Source organism: Vespa velutina, chromosome 3, assembly GCF_912470025.1.
Source record: "Vespa velutina chromosome 3, iVesVel2.1, whole genome shotgun sequence".
NCBI lineage: Eukaryota > Metazoa > Arthropoda > Insecta > Hymenoptera > Vespidae > Vespa > Vespa velutina.
Window position 1 is genome coordinate 11,815,333 of NC_062190.1, and position 15,446 is coordinate 11,830,778.

At 36.8% G+C, this 15,446-nt stretch overlaps 3 protein-coding genes across 14 annotated transcripts in view; 1 reads left to right on the forward strand and 2 right to left on the reverse strand.

The window, feature by feature from the left end:
* Positions 1 to 15,446, forward strand: part of LOC124947562 — a 101,773-nt gene that overhangs the window by 73,937 nt on the left and 12,390 nt on the right. For 3 of the 12 annotated variants that reach the window (XM_047489893.1, XM_047489890.1, XM_047489895.1), the window contains exon 1: positions 8,772 to 9,107. The exons of 1 other annotated variant lie outside the window; for it this stretch is intronic. The gene's annotated coding sequence lies outside the window, so the exon portion shown is untranslated. Of the gene's footprint in view, positions 1 to 3,730; positions 3,908 to 4,646; positions 5,170 to 5,238; positions 9,108 to 13,664; positions 14,844 to 15,166 lie in introns of those variants that run through there. 8 more of the 12 variants (XM_047489899.1, XM_047489901.1, XM_047489894.1 and 5 more) reach the window with 6 other exon arrangements.
* Positions 1,402 to 5,844, reverse strand: LOC124947668. Its single transcript, XM_047490149.1, has 11 exons — positions 5,755 to 5,844; positions 5,394 to 5,666; positions 4,833 to 5,322; positions 4,656 to 4,755; positions 4,443 to 4,565; positions 4,175 to 4,377; positions 2,969 to 3,363; positions 2,398 to 2,872; positions 2,210 to 2,309; positions 1,784 to 2,128; positions 1,402 to 1,707 (listed from the first exon to the last, which is right to left on the reverse strand). The coding sequence occupies exons 1-11, from the start codon at positions 5,768 to 5,770 to the stop codon at positions 1,639 to 1,641; spliced, it is 2,589 nt and encodes an 862-aa protein (XP_047346105.1). The 5' UTR covers positions 5,771 to 5,844; the 3' UTR covers positions 1,402 to 1,638.
* Positions 6,460 to 14,033, reverse strand: LOC124947555. Its single transcript, XM_047489874.1, has 4 exons — positions 13,443 to 14,033; positions 9,878 to 10,974; positions 8,237 to 9,787; positions 6,460 to 7,177 (listed from the first exon to the last, which is right to left on the reverse strand). Exons 1-4 carry the CDS (start codon positions 13,452 to 13,454, stop codon positions 7,054 to 7,056), a joined length of 2,784 nt encoding a protein of 927 aa, XP_047345830.1. The 5' UTR covers positions 13,455 to 14,033; the 3' UTR covers positions 6,460 to 7,053.

Sequence of the window (15,446 nt, forward strand, 5' to 3'; positions counted from 1 at the left end):
TGGGGAACGATGAGAACGAGTGAATTGTGTGAATCAAAGATTATGTGTTCTTTGAAACAAGAAAGAAAATTTTTACAAACATTATTTAGCATTTTATAAAGATCTTTGAATTTGTTAGGCAGTGATCACATCCATGGATTTCCTAGTAAATCAATTAATTACTATTGTAAAACTATATAAAGAAATTATAAAATAACGACATGCAAGTTCGTATAACATTATAATTATTTTTAATGCATGCTCGTATTTCGTTTTATAATTTTAGGAAGCGAAGAAAGAGGGTTGTTTTTACGTGGGAAATAGTGCAGGGTATTTGTGAATTTGTAAGCGAGACGAAATGATCGATAGTGGTTTTTGTGGTTAATTAAATCAAACATTGGTGCGTGACGAACGTGGTGGAGGAAGTTTGGATGTATTTTTTATTACGCGAATATTTTAACGCGATCATTTCCAGTAATATATCTTGATTTGCAATTTTCTGAAATATTAGAAAAAAAAGTCGTTCTTTTTATAGATCCTTAATATTTCTATTGTTTCCTTTCTGGTTGTTATATTATCATCTCTGTAAAATTAATTATTGCGTTCAGGTACCAGCCGGAGACCAGAAGGATATCCCATCGAAATTCTGAAGATCTATAAAAGAAACATTTGAAATAATCTATAAATTAGGTTAGAAAGTTGCTGTCGAACGATATGGTATTATTGATCGGTACATCACGAAGAAGAGATCCTTTACATGTTTGGATGATAAGTAGCACCATTCACATTCGTATGGCGATTCACTAGTTAAAATGTCTTCTTGACGTTTTATCTTTACTTCATCAATTAGTATTTCATTCACGTAATAGTAAATCTACAGGTGTATACCGCATAGTACCGATCACGAATGGTAGTAAGGAAAACAATGTAGTGTTCGGTAGGTCATCTTCGTCTTGACCTAATGTCTCCGAAAAAAATACAAAAATGTTAATCGATAGTATTAAAGAGACGAAATGTTAAAATTTCTTTCAGCCAACTTATTGAAAATATTTGATAATCCTAAAAACAAAGTTGCATAATGCAACGATTGCATTTTGCTTCGTCTTTCGACGCAAATGTTCTTTTTTTGTCTTTGTCCAGCAATCATGCTCCTTGGACTGAAATTGAATTATCATCCCATCAGCTATTGAAAAATGTATGTATTTGGAATTTTTATTTCGACTTTTCTCTCTCAACGTGTTTAAATAAGCAACTTCGTTAAAATTTGAATTCAATTTTTCCGATTTCTCTAGCTCTACGATCTTTTTGCCTACTGTCCCACATACATTTAAATTTGTCCGATTCTTTTGGGAATATACGCACAAGCGAATTGTAAATAAATAAGACAGTAATTTAAAAGAAGTATTTAATTTCGTTACACTTATCACGTAATACGACTCTTACAAGAACGTTAAAATTTTGTTACTCTTTCAATGTTCTATTGCAGTATTATTTTCAGTATATTGCAATGTTTTTACTAATAGCATTTCATTAATAAATATTAATAAATGATGAAAAAAATATTACATGTTAATAGATATAACATGCGAATGATTTTTAATGTCTTTCAGATTCGTCGATCGATTGATTGTTCGTTATAAATAACGTAATAATATTTTATTACACTTCTACGGGATTATCTGTCATAGCTAGTAATACCGATAAATATCCGGCGGATGTTTTAATGATCTGAAATAAAAATGAATCGGGATATTTTGGAAATATAAGATATATTTTCTTTGGAATACATCTTAAAAATACTCACAGCGCCAAACAATTCTAACGAAAATGGACAAAATTTTCCAGCGGTGATTTGAAATGCTATTCTTGCTCGACAAATTACTATCAGCAAGCAGATCGCCTTTTTTGGTGGCAAGTCATACCATTCGCAATCGTAAGCGGAGAAAGCTATTCCAGTGCTCTGAAATGCACGAAGTTGAAAAATTCTTAGGCCTTCGAGTAAGAGGCGAAGTTTGTATCGACTCACCTCGACCAGAAGAGTTTCACCAACGTAACAATATATATATAAATGCAACATCGTGTATGTCACATGAATGATGTAAAATATCAATCCTACTATCGGCAAATCTTGTTCTTGTCCTTCCATCGACTACGGAAACGAAACGAAAGGGGAAATATATTGAAATGTTAAAATCATTATTATCTAATAATAAAATATAATTTACGATACCGTGATCATACGATATCCCGTCAGGCAGAACATAGCTGTCGAAATCAAAGTTTGTCCTAGTAGAGTAAGATTGAAACAATCCTCGACTATTATGGCGAATCTTGAAACGAAAAAGCGTTTAGTTCGTCATCGTTAGGAAGAACAATAGAAAAAATTATAAAATAAAGTGCAATGTAAGAAACACCCACTTGTAGAGTTGTTCGTGCCTATTCACAATGTAGCCGAGTCTATTTTGAAACAGAGCGACGTCACGCTTCGCTATCTCCGCCAATTCTTTTAAATTCGATCGCAAAACTGACAATTGTCCACACAAATGCAAAACAAAGACTGCGAGAAAAGTATCGAAGCAAGAGTAACAGATGGCCGTTAGAATTGTTCCCATGAATTGTCCCAACCAAGTGATCTCAAAATAAGGACTTTTCTTGATGTCGTATGGAAAGGTCGCTGGATGCAAAAGTCCTCCTAGATCGACTTCGGAGGCACTAGCCATATTCGCATAAGTTTGAAGCGATATGAAGGCGGTCAACATTAGGTACGTCAAAGTAGAACAGAAGAGGGATATCGTTCGACTCAATTTAGCATTTTTCAACATCGTCGAACGTTCTGATTCTGCTTGCTTCTGATTCCAGTCGTTAACTATCTCGACGAGTAATGATTTCAATGCTTCAATCGAGAAAAAAGTGAATTAGTATATATCATTCAATCCAATACAAATTAAATGGAATTATAAATTAAATGCGCGGACAACATCGTAATTACCTTTTCCGTGATACCGCAAAACGATTTGCTTGATCACAGCAAAAGCGATTGGTATATTGATGGATAAATTTTCTATGGCTTCGTCCAGACTGCTTGAATTCAGAATCAGATCTGCCGTTTGTGGTGCACATATGAACAAAAGGGTCATGGTTGTGCTCGTCCAAAAGATACCGGCTGACGTTAATCGCCAAAGAAACGACGTCTTCGATGGTTCAGGCCAAACTCCTAACACCGACAAGTTAAAACGATTCCAACCTATGGCGTAATCCATTTGTCTTTTCAGCCATATAAACTCGAAGAAAAATAAACTATCAAATTTGTCGTTAGATTGGCACGGAGAATTCGGTCGAACTGCGAGAAATTTGTTTTCTCGAAAGGGTTGAATATCACGCATGCTCCATCACGATAAAAGAAAAAAAACACACACACACACACGCACGCACACACATTACACATACACACTCGGTAGCGATAGTTTTAATGAAGAACTCAAAACTTTACGACGAGACCCGTTATTTGATAGAAGAATTACTAATACCTGTCATTATCGATTCTTTTGTCCTACCAGACTTGCGTTGAATTTTGAGTAAATCTCGAGAAAACTTTGACGATAGACAAGAAACGTACCCGGTAATATGAAATAAACAAAAAGTCTCGTAGATAAAAGTTCTTCTTATCTCTTCTCTTTTTCTTTCTTAAAATTGTTCTCTTTCCTACAATTTCGACCAAGCTTTTATATTGTATTTCTTTCTTTAATATTAGGTAGCGAAGAGGATCCTTTTTTTCGCGTGGGAACAGCAGGTGCGGCTGGCTCTCTCGTGAATTCATGAGCGAAACAAAACGGTCGATCGTGTTCATTCATCTAACCCACTCGTGGTTGTCGAATCTTACAGTGGTGCATGACGAACGTGGACAAATCGTACGAAGGAGAATGTACAGGTATCTTTTTTATTACGCGAATATTTTAATAATATCATTTTCATTAGCGCATTAACTCTCGATATATATGAAAAAATTATTACTTTCGTCGACCCGTAATATTTTTCTATTATTTCTATTTTCGTAATTTATTTCTATATATTCCTATTCTCTTTATACTTTACACTTGTAAAATTAATCTTTTTGTTCCGATACCGTCAGCAATACCGAAAGATATCCCATTGAGGTTCTGACGATCTACAAGAGAAACATTTGAAAGTAATTTATAAATTAGGTTCAAACTTTTGTTCGCACGTATATCCATATTCGCTCACGTCGCTAAACGTTTTCATAGAGAACGTGCTAAATTTTCCTGCGGTCAAACGAAGTGGTATCGTTGATCGGCGCATTACGAATAGAAGATTTCTCGCTTCCTTCGGAGACAAGTCGCACCATTTAGATTCGTACGCCGATTCGCTCATACCGGAGCTCTGTTTAACATCACAAATAATTAAACAATATTATCCTTATATTTTACCGATGGTATTATCTTTACCTGAACAATTAACATTTCACCCACGTAACAGTAAATGTATAAGTGTAACAGAGTAACGGCTACAAATAGTATCAGGAAACACAATTGAACCGTAGGAAATTCGTCTTCGTTTTCTCCTAATATCTGTGAAAGAACATATATACATATGTATATATAGTTGTGTTAATGTATAATAATAGCTAAGAACAACAAAATTTCTTTCAGACAACTCACTGTCAAAACTTGATAACTTTGAAAGCACACTTGCATGGTGCAAGTCATGATTTGAACGAGCATCAACACGTTGAAAGAGTTTTCGATCGACTGGGCGAACCTTCGGAATACGACGGATGATAAAATTTTGGAGCACCGCAATTCATGATATAAATGAAAATTATTCGATCGACCAACCAATTGAGATGTTCGTGTCTCTTCACTATTAACGCCAATTTTTTTACAAAGTTATCGGCCCTTCTCTTTTTTGTGCTTCTTTCGTCCGCCAACGTTTTGAGAGTTAACCTGAGATTCGAAATTTGTGCGCATACATGAAGAACCAACATCGATATGAAACTATCGACGCCTGTATAAGAGACGGTCGCGCTGTATGCTGCTAGAATTTGTCCGGTATACGTTAAATAGAACAACGGAGTCCTCCTTACGTCGTACGGAAAATAAGCAGGACAGATTAGAGTTCGAGCCGGTTCCATCTGATCCCTCTGCATTTGCGCGATCATGATGATTCGAAGAAGTATGTATATCGTCGTCATAATTTGTATCATAATCGTACAAAACATCGATATAATTCTCGCCTTTTTAGCATTGCTCAGCATAATTGATCTCTCCTCTTCGCTCTTCGATCTATTCCAATCATCGACGAAAGCACCGAGAAGAGGATTCAGAGCTACGAGATAACACATCGGCAAATCGTTATCTTAAGAAATATTTTCAAAACTTTCAATCTACGGGGCTCACTTTTAAGGTGATACCAAATAACGAAAAGTTTTATGCAAGCCATCGTAACTGGAATGTTCGCCGTTGCTAAATCTTCCGTCATTAGATCGAGGTCGCCCCATATTATTGCCAGGTACGCCGTTTGTGGTATGATTATGAATCCTAGCATGAAAAATGCGTGTACGGTCCAACGATATTTCGTAAAGCCGATATTTTTATTGAGCTGATTGAAATCCGGCCAAACACCAAGAAATTTTAGATTAAATCGATTCCAACCGATCGCGTAATCCAAATCTGTGAAAAAATACAATCGCGTTTAATTAAGAATATTTCGTTATGATTTTTGTTCCCCTTTCGATTTACGTATCGCGTTAAATCGTACCTTTGCTAAATGCCATAACTCTGTCACGAGACAGATCATGTAACGCGACGATCCAACGACTGCGTTTTAGTTGGTCCTTAGATACGAATATCTTTTACTTCTTCCTCGATACGACAGTACGACGCATGCTCTCTCTCTCTCTCTCTCTCTCTCGTCGAAGTAAAACGAACTACCACTCCCCCACCACCTACTTAAAAATGCATCGATCCAGTACCGTACCATTTAATTTCGTCTTCCCCTTCTAAAGCACAGTTTAACTTGATTTATGCCTTGAAAAAAAAAAAAAAAAAAAAAAAAAAAGAAAAAGAAAAAAAAAAATTAGCGATCCTAATCTTTCAGGTTTTACCTACGTGTTCCCTGAGGTGTTTAAAAGTATCTCGGTGCACGGCTTTATATAAGGAATTTCTTAGTTGTTCGGTGTTAATTACATTAATTTATACATTTTCGCTACCCGCTCGACAACGTTCCAGTAATGGGGTTCGCGAGCGGATATCGCAATGGTTTGGGAAAGTTTCATAAGAAAGATTCTAGTCTAATTTGGCAACGAAATCTGAAACGAATTACTATTGGCTGAAATCGTCGAATACCAAGGCGTATAAGGTTCGTAATTCTCGTATAAGGTTCGTTCGATCTTTCAGAGAGTTAATTCTTGTATTTCATTTCGTATCCGGTACCATGGGATTATGATAATAATAACGGGTGATTTATTTTTGACGATATTTTGTATATATTCAATGGAAAGCTAATACAATAATAATGATAATTTCTTTTTTTTTCTTTTTACGTAAAAAATATCATTTATTCATTGGCCTTTGTATATAATACGAACCGTGTGATCCTTGGGGAGATCACACGGTATAGAAATAAATATGATATATGTAGGTACATACATGTAAAGCAAACGATAAACTCTCTTTGCAGGACACGTTCTATTAAATTTAACACTCTTACGCTATTATCTCTTTTGATCTCGAATAATCTAACAAGGAGATCAAAAGGGATCGCGCTCATGCAATCGTGCGTTCGCAGAAAGCCATTTGGGAAACGAGTTACTCGTTCTTTCGTCGAACTCACGAGATAGATTGATGTCTTGTGAGAGTTTCTAGAATTAAATTAAAATAGAATGTGCATATCATTAAATAAAATCTCGCCTCGATGGCAATTATGTACAATTGATCAGTAAAGATCTCCTTCGACGTGACTAAAAAGGAAAGGAAAGAGAAAAGTTGAAGAAAAGGAAAGGAAAAAGAAGGAGAGAAAAAGAAATGAGGAAAGTTGTCCTCCTCTTATCGATGATGATTAGAAGAAAATATTTCCAGGTCTAGCTTGAGGGCAAAGAAAACTCGAACAATCGTGCCTCCTGATGGCGTCCATTACTTCCTCGAAATGACTCGATACTTGCATGGCTGCTCCGGGCTGAATTCTATAAAATTTTTTCATCTTATTAAGAAATAATGATGAAAGATCTTTGAATAGAGTAAGGCAACTTATTCGACCGACGAGAAAGCTATTAAATACCTTTTACGAAATTGACGCGCGCACGCGTGTGCGCTGTATATATGTATATATATATATATATATATATATATATATATATATATATGTGTATGTATATGTATATATTAACTGTTACCAAAAAAGTAATCAAACGGTGATATAATAATAATGTTGGTTTCATTAGCACGTTTATGGCAAGACCGGTGATTGAATTATGTATTGTCTCTTATGAATATCCAGGAAGTGGAATCTGTAACTGTCTTAACTGTCTCGTTTTAATAATCGCTGTATTAATTTTAATTGAAACTAACAAATTACTTGTATTGTTAATATTATTGTAGAGAGGACGTAAATAATATTAATTAATAAATCTTAGAAAAGTCGAAATAATACATCTGAAAGTATTTTTCTCTATATGTAGATTTTCTTCTATCACACCACACGTGGTCAGTGCCATACCGGCTCAGATCCGAAGTATAGTGAAACTGTGCTAAGAGGTAAAAGTCGTATCAGTCAGTAGGACGTTGTCGGCGAAAGCTGGAAGAAAGTTATCCGTTTCTCGATACTGGTTACTATCGGTACTTGCCTCTTCGATATTCCTATTCATTTACTTTAACGCATTCGTGTAACTTAATTGCATATTGAAATCCACGAGAGAAACGTTTGATTTCGTGTATCGTGAATTAAAGTTAGATCTAACATCGACTACAATTGTCAACGTCGTAGTCGTCGTAATCGTCGTATTCGTCGTTGGTACGTCGAACGTATCACGGGCCCGAGCTATTTATTTAAAATAAAAATTTTGTCGTTGTAATTATTGACGGTTAGAAAGTGGATAAACTGCAGCTTTCTCGTTACCGGTTAGAGTAACAGTATCTATTAATGAGGGAACAAGTTGCTAAGAAGAACAAATTTTTGTCCCACATAAGTTATTTACGTGAATTGAAACTATGACAAATGTAAATAAAGATTGTTCGATACTTACAGACCCAACAACTTAGCCATCTTCTTTTCCATGAAGATCGAAGCGTCGGGATCCTTTTGAATCATAGTGTCACAGAATATCCTTTTTGCGCAGGGTGTATTGGTCCAGTCCCCATTGATATGTGCAATTTCGGCAACCTCGGCGTTTTCCAGATTTTGCAATATATCGTCTAATTCCTGATCATCAATTTCCGTACTTCTTTTCCTTCTCGTTTTATTCCGTTCCTCCGTAGATATTTTTTTAGATCTTTCAATCGCTTCCTCGATTATCCTTGCAACCTTAATGAAGGAATCTTTGTTGGTTACATCGGTACCAAGATCCTTTTTTATCATTTCCTCAGATATAGAATCATCTCCGATAACAAAAATCGTTCTGTCCTTTCCCATTTCCTTCTCCTTCTTAGTATTTTTTCTAGGAATCAAAAATTCAGTGACATCGATGTTACCCTTGGCGGCTGCAGGTAGATCAATCTCAACTATCTCGGTGATCGAATCTGCCCCTTTCCTCTGTAATCTCTTGCTCTTTTCAAGACTCTCGACATCAGCCTCGGCATTAAAAATATCCAAATAATCCAGACTCCTTCTATTGCGTTGATTATTTTCCAAAGTCTCTGGAATTTCCTTCTCTTGTTCCAGCACCAAAAATAGATCATTGTCCGTTGATACATGCGGAGACAATTGGAAGTCGTTGTTATCTTTTCTCTGCTTTTCGGTTACTTCGAAAAACGAGGGATCCATTTCCATCGCTCTTTTATGTTCCAGATCGATAGTATCTTCGTTGGATCTCTTTAGAACGTCGACGTCAAGATATCTTCCCACTGCCACAGCACCAATTCCGAGTGCAGCACCAGACGCAACGAGACCAAGAGCAGGTATTAGAATGCTTGTGCCAGAAGCCACAGTACCGATCTTATCCTGTGCCTCTTTGCCATTCGACAAGCCTAAATTTTGAGATATTTTATGCGTGGCCTCGACCAATGGATCGAACACTGGCTTGGTGAATTGGGATACCTTTTCTACCCCGTTGGAAAATTGATTCTTCAAATTCTCCGATATTTTCACCCAAAACGGTGTGTCGCTCGGCCTTTTCAGGCCATAAAAGTGTTGATTAGGATAGTAATTTTTTGTTGTGTAAGTATCAACTATATTCTTATCGTTCAGTACGTATTTCTTTTTTTGACGTTGCTCCATAAACGTATATTGTCCGTTCGAGTGCTGATAATTATCCATATGACTCTCCGGTCGTCTTTTCTCGTTCTTTACGATCTTAGCCGGTTGGACGCCCAATTCGGGATGAGCATACTGTAAAACGGGAGCTCTCACTCCAGGTTTTACCGATACTGACGAAATCTTTTGACTTTCCGGAGTGTAAAGTTGCGAGACCGGGTAATTGACGACGCTGTCGGGATGTAACATTCGTTTTTGTACATTGGCTCGATAGTTGTCGTTCCTTGTTTCGTAAACTTCGGCGTTCAGAGCTTCGTTCTTGTAATTTTTTGGATCCCATTCGAAGTAAACGTTTCTACCATTGTCCTCGTAATTTCTTCCATATCTGTAAACGATAAAATTCGCATAAAGTTGAAAATCACGCGATTGCAATTATCGATTTAATAATAAAAGAAAATACGACGAGATATCTCACCTACGATTGATATCCTTGAAGAATCTTTCGAATCTTTGTCTCTCCGCTAGATGATCGGACGAATAATAAACACCGGAGGAATCCATAGGATTGGAACTCGTACTCTCGGTTATCAGCTTGTTGTTGATGATTCTGGCATTGCGCCAAGTTTGAATTTTATCCATAGGTTCGTCAGGGACGCGTTTGCCATGTATCACAGGCGTACCGTCGCTGTCCAAAGACATGGGCGATCTCTTTGGATGAGACTTGACATTGATTTCCGATCTGATGATTACTTCGGGTGGAACATTTTTGGCATCTCTGTTCTTCGATAGATTGGCACCGATGTTAGTCCTGGTCGATTGTCTAGGCTGATGCGGCAGGAACGTATACTGCGTGGCTTGATTATTCTTCTCGTCGACAAAATCAAGATTTCTCTGTGTTCGGTCTTGTAGATTTCTTACGAATATTAATCCGTTGTTCGTATAAGTGGAATCACCGAAATTAACGTAACTCGATCTGCCTTGTTCAACCGGCAACTTTCTATCAGGCGATAAGGGCTTCCAATTGTGATATTCCTCGGTAGTGGTCTCTCCGAGTTTCAAAGCTCTACCATCCTCACCTAATGGCGTCCAATTTCCATAATCGATATTCCTTTCGCCGATTGGTCGGATAGTACGAGTCATCGTACTTTTCGTTTCATTTTGATCAGACTCGTTCGATTTCTCGATTACTGAGATTTCCTCGGGTTTAACAAATTTCGCACGGATCTCCTCGACTTGTGCCTCTTCCATTTTCCTTACATCTTCCTTCCTCTTTTTCTCATCGTTTTCGCTAACGGATTCGTTTTTTCTATTTGATGAAATATCGTATTCGCTGACGTTCCCTTTCTTTTCGGTAACATCGATACGGTCTTCATCGAACATCGACGTTGACTTTTCGCGTCGTTTTACTATCAAAGTTGCCAAATTACCTTCGCTCGTTCTAATCTTTAATTCCTCGGTCTCACCCGGAAGACTTCTAGATACTTTTAAAATTGTCCTAGCGTAACCAGGCTTTGGCAGATCTATCGCTAAACTCTCGATAATCAAAACTGCCAAGACTAGAATAAATATTGCCTGAAAACAAATAGAAAAAAAAAGAAAAAAAGTCGAAGAGTAGATAATCACTTATAGATAGAAATCGTACGTAATCGTTTTGGTTCTCTATATTATTAAGCTACTTTCTATGCTTATCGTTTGTCTAACGCGAGTTGCAAGTCAATGCATCGATGATAATCGACTCGTCTATCGTTCGGTAATACTAACTATGTTTCTATTTTTACGTGCGTGCACGCACGCACACACACACAAAGAGAAGAAAATACGTTGATATCTCTACCGTTTGATTCTCTCGTTAATGTCTAACCACGTTCTCCGTTACGTTTTGTCGGCACCGTGGGACGCCTCGTGAATCAGCTAGCATGTGAAATGATTCTTTTAAAGATTTCGAAAGTCGGCCTTAGTGTTCGATCGTGCAGATCGATTGTGCACATCTATCCCCATGCATTTTTATATCGTCTACGATCACACTTCTCTTGGATAAATAGATACCTACATAACATACGTTTATCTTCTATATCCTCGTCATCGCAGCCCTACTCTCAAAAAGAAAATTATGTACCCGACATTATATAAAACCTTTTAGATAACCATTGTATTTATATTCATTGAATTTAACGAGCGCAAAGCTGGAAAAATAAGATCGATATAATAACGACGTTAAAAGGATGTTATGCAACGCTCGATGTCAGAGAAAACGAACTATTCCGTTGTTGAACAAAGGTGAAATTTTCATCTCCTGTAATTTAGGTGTTATCTGAGATTAAAGCTACTCTCGTTTTTTCAACAAATTTTTCGTCGATCGAAATAGGATATATTAAAAGTGTTCTTCGATTATTCATCATAATTATTCAATGATTACATGAAATTAAAAGGAGGTCGTTCATTATTCCATAATCATGAATCTTAAATAGGAAAGTATACAAAGTTTTACATTATATTGGCAAATCACGCTTAGAACGATTTAAATGCGTGGAATAGTTTTAGAAAGAAACTCGATAGAAAAAAGAAATAATAATAATGAAAAAGAAATCTAAAATGGAATAAAATTTTCTACGACGGTCCTTCTAACTCATAATTTCAACTGTAATCAAGTTTGCGAAGAATTAGAGAGAGAGAGAGAGAGAGAGAGAGAGAAAGAGAGAGAAAGATAGAGAAGTTTCAAACACGAATGCACTACGTGAGAAATTTAATCGTTTTCGCGAATACTGTCAGCGTTCTGTTTTAGGAATAACAAAATTGCGAAATAGTAATCGAGCAACGGTAAGAGTCATTTTTATCCAACGATAGCATATTCGCTTGTAGGTTTCTAGGTATAACAAATTAGACATTACGATTAGATCATGTGGGTTTGCTAAAAAAAAAAATTTCATTTATCCGAGTATAGATTATGCAGATTCAACAAAGATTTCTAAATTCTTACCGATAAGGAAAATATTCATTCAACTAATTTCCAATTGGTCACGTTTTCACGTTTTAACTTGGATCTTATTCCACATGCTGTTCACGAGACTTTCACCTCCTTTAAATTATTTGCCGTGATTTAAACTACACACACACACACACACACACACACATGCATACATACATACATACACTATACGTACGTACGTACTACGTACAGATAGACGAGTCATGTATCCGAATTATTCGATATCTTTAAAACGTTCCACCTAATCTAATTCTCGTACAATTTTCGATGGAATCTTTATTTATAGGGGGGGGGGAGGGGCGCGGAAGAAAATGAAAAATGATCGAGTTGAATGAAGATAAAAAAAAAGAAAAAAATGGGCAGAAAGAGAAATAACGCGATGGACCGACGTGAACTCTCGAGTGAAATGGAACGACTATGTGCTTTCGCTGGACGCGTTTTGCACGTGCGTTGCGTTCTTTAGTACCGGTATGTTAGTCTTCGGCGAAAAGAAGATCATTTTTCTTTTTCTTTTTCTTTTCTTCCTTTTGCGAAACTCCTTCCTCTACTTTCGATCGACCAATTTCACTTGTCTCTTCTTTAGAGATCAATCCTATTACGAGAGCTGACTCTTTCTTGAACCGTTAAATAAGAATTATCACAAATGATCGTCGATTTAATCCCCGACAATCGTGATTATCCGATTAATGAACGATCATCAATGAAAATCATTGTCCATTAGTAACAAGAAATTTGCAATGACTATATAGTTTATTATGGCATGGCCCCGATCCATGTCGCACGGGGTTTCCGCTCCAGAAAATCCACGGTCAGACATTAATTGTGGAACAATTAAACCGATCTAGTTCGTTGATCCTTTATCTTTTTTTTTTTTTTTTCTTTTTATTTTTCTTTTTCATTCCAACTTCTACCGAGCCCGTTATACAAAAGAACCCGAACGTCTAATATCATCCATTCGACGTGGTCGTACGTGTAAATTGAATAATCGACGGCGTAATAAAGAGAGTATTAAAAAAAAAAAAAAAAAAAGAAAAAAAAAATAGAAACAACTCACCTTCGTTGACATCTTGCAGCTCTATATTGCGATCTTCACCGAACGATTCTCGCGATTTTTCTTTTTTCTTTTCTCCCCCCTCCCTCCCTCTCTCTCTCTCTCTCTCCTCCTTTCTATCTCGAGATAAAGTAGAGGCAAAAAACGGAAGAGGAAAAATCAAAATTCTTTTGTTTTTTCTTTTTTTTTTGTTTTGTTTTATTTCCTTTTCTTTTTCTTTATTAGCAATCCTCGATGCCTTTATACGTTCAGAGGCCAGCTTTGTTGAATTCGATGATACGATACGAGGAAAGAAAAAAAAAAAAAAAAAAAAAAAGAAGAAAAAAATAGAAACAGAGGAAAAAAAAAGAAATAAAGAAGGATAAAAAGAACGAAAGAGGAGGAAGGAGCGTGTCGGCTCCTAAAACGCACCTGTTGACTCCCGAGATATCTTGGCGAGACTGACGACGGCAGTCAGCCGGTGGCTCCTCGTGTCTCCATCGAGGAGCGAGAATTCTCTCCGACCTACTTCCTCCTCCGTTCGCCTTCGCCTTCGCCTTCGCCTTTTTCCGTCGTTCGACGGAACCCATACGCTACCGTCTGTCTAGACCTTTTTTTTCCTTTTCATTTCTTTTTTTTTTTTTTTTTTTTTTCTTTTCTTTTTTTTTTTTACATGACATTTTTTGTGATAACATATGACGACGATATGACGGCAGAAGGAGAAGAAAAAAAAGGGAACAAAGCCACATGGGGTCGACGGAAAAGGCGAGAGATCCGTTTAAGAGATGATTTAAGAGACACATCCTTGAAATTTGCTCGTGCAAATGTATTATCGTCAAGTCGCAAAAAAAAAAAAAAGAAACGCAGAAAAAAATGAAATAAAAAAGAAAAGATTTTGATGAGTCTAAGTACGAAAACAGCTACGAGAAAGAAAGAGAATCTACGATTCTTCATAGATAACGTTCAATGAAATGAATCGTTAGAAACGTATTAATCGATTAATCCTTACCACCTATTATATCAGAGATCAAATGAGATTAAAGATTCATTGTGATCCTTGTTACATCTTTTCTCTCTCTCTCTCTCTCTCTCTCTCTATCTTTCTCTCATCATTGAAGTGTACCACCTGGAAACGTTATAAAACACATTCGTTCATGCACGAAATAATGGAGATGAACTTATTCGATCGTTGGACATCTTGCGATCTTAATTCGTTCGGACTTTATTCATTAGGATCACGTTTTAAAATGATCCTAACGCTCGTAATTACAAAGAAGAAAAAAAAGGAAGAAATTATACGATAAGGATCATCTACGGATCGTCGAACACAATGCGAATCTTTGAACGTGTCTCTCGGCTCGATTTTCTAAGTCATCGGTCCGAGTCATATACAACGGAGTCGTCTGATCTGGATCACGTTGGAAAGTAAGCGTATACCGATCCCAATTCGATTTTATTTTAGTCCATTAAGGTTAAAAAGATTACACCGGTATGGATTATTATTATTGACTCTTACGTCGTATATCGGAGACGTTCCACCTTTTATTTTACCTTGAATATAAGGTATATCGGTAAATATTATGCGAGCATTCGTGTCACCGTTCTCCTTTCAGCAAGCAATTAAATCTTCACATTATCGATCGATCAATTCGACTTTAATTAAGATATATAAACAATGTTCGTACGAATCGAACCAAATGCGTTCCAATTTAACGAACATCATAAAGATCGTTTAATGTTCTTCTTAGAGTCGATCGTTCGATGATTAAACTCCAAAACCGGTACGTGAAATTCGAACAGGTAGTCCAAGCTAACTTTTCAAGTTCACGAACACGTACAAGTCGGAAGAAACGTTTCGATTCTAGAGGCAAGAAAAAAGAGAGAGAGAAAGAAAGAGAGACGAAGAATCCAAGTCTTGGGTTCAGAGACCCGCCAGTGAAAGTCCATCGTTCGACGACAACGGCGACGACGACGACGACGACGACGACGACGACGACGACGACGACGACGAAGATGATGCACACCTGT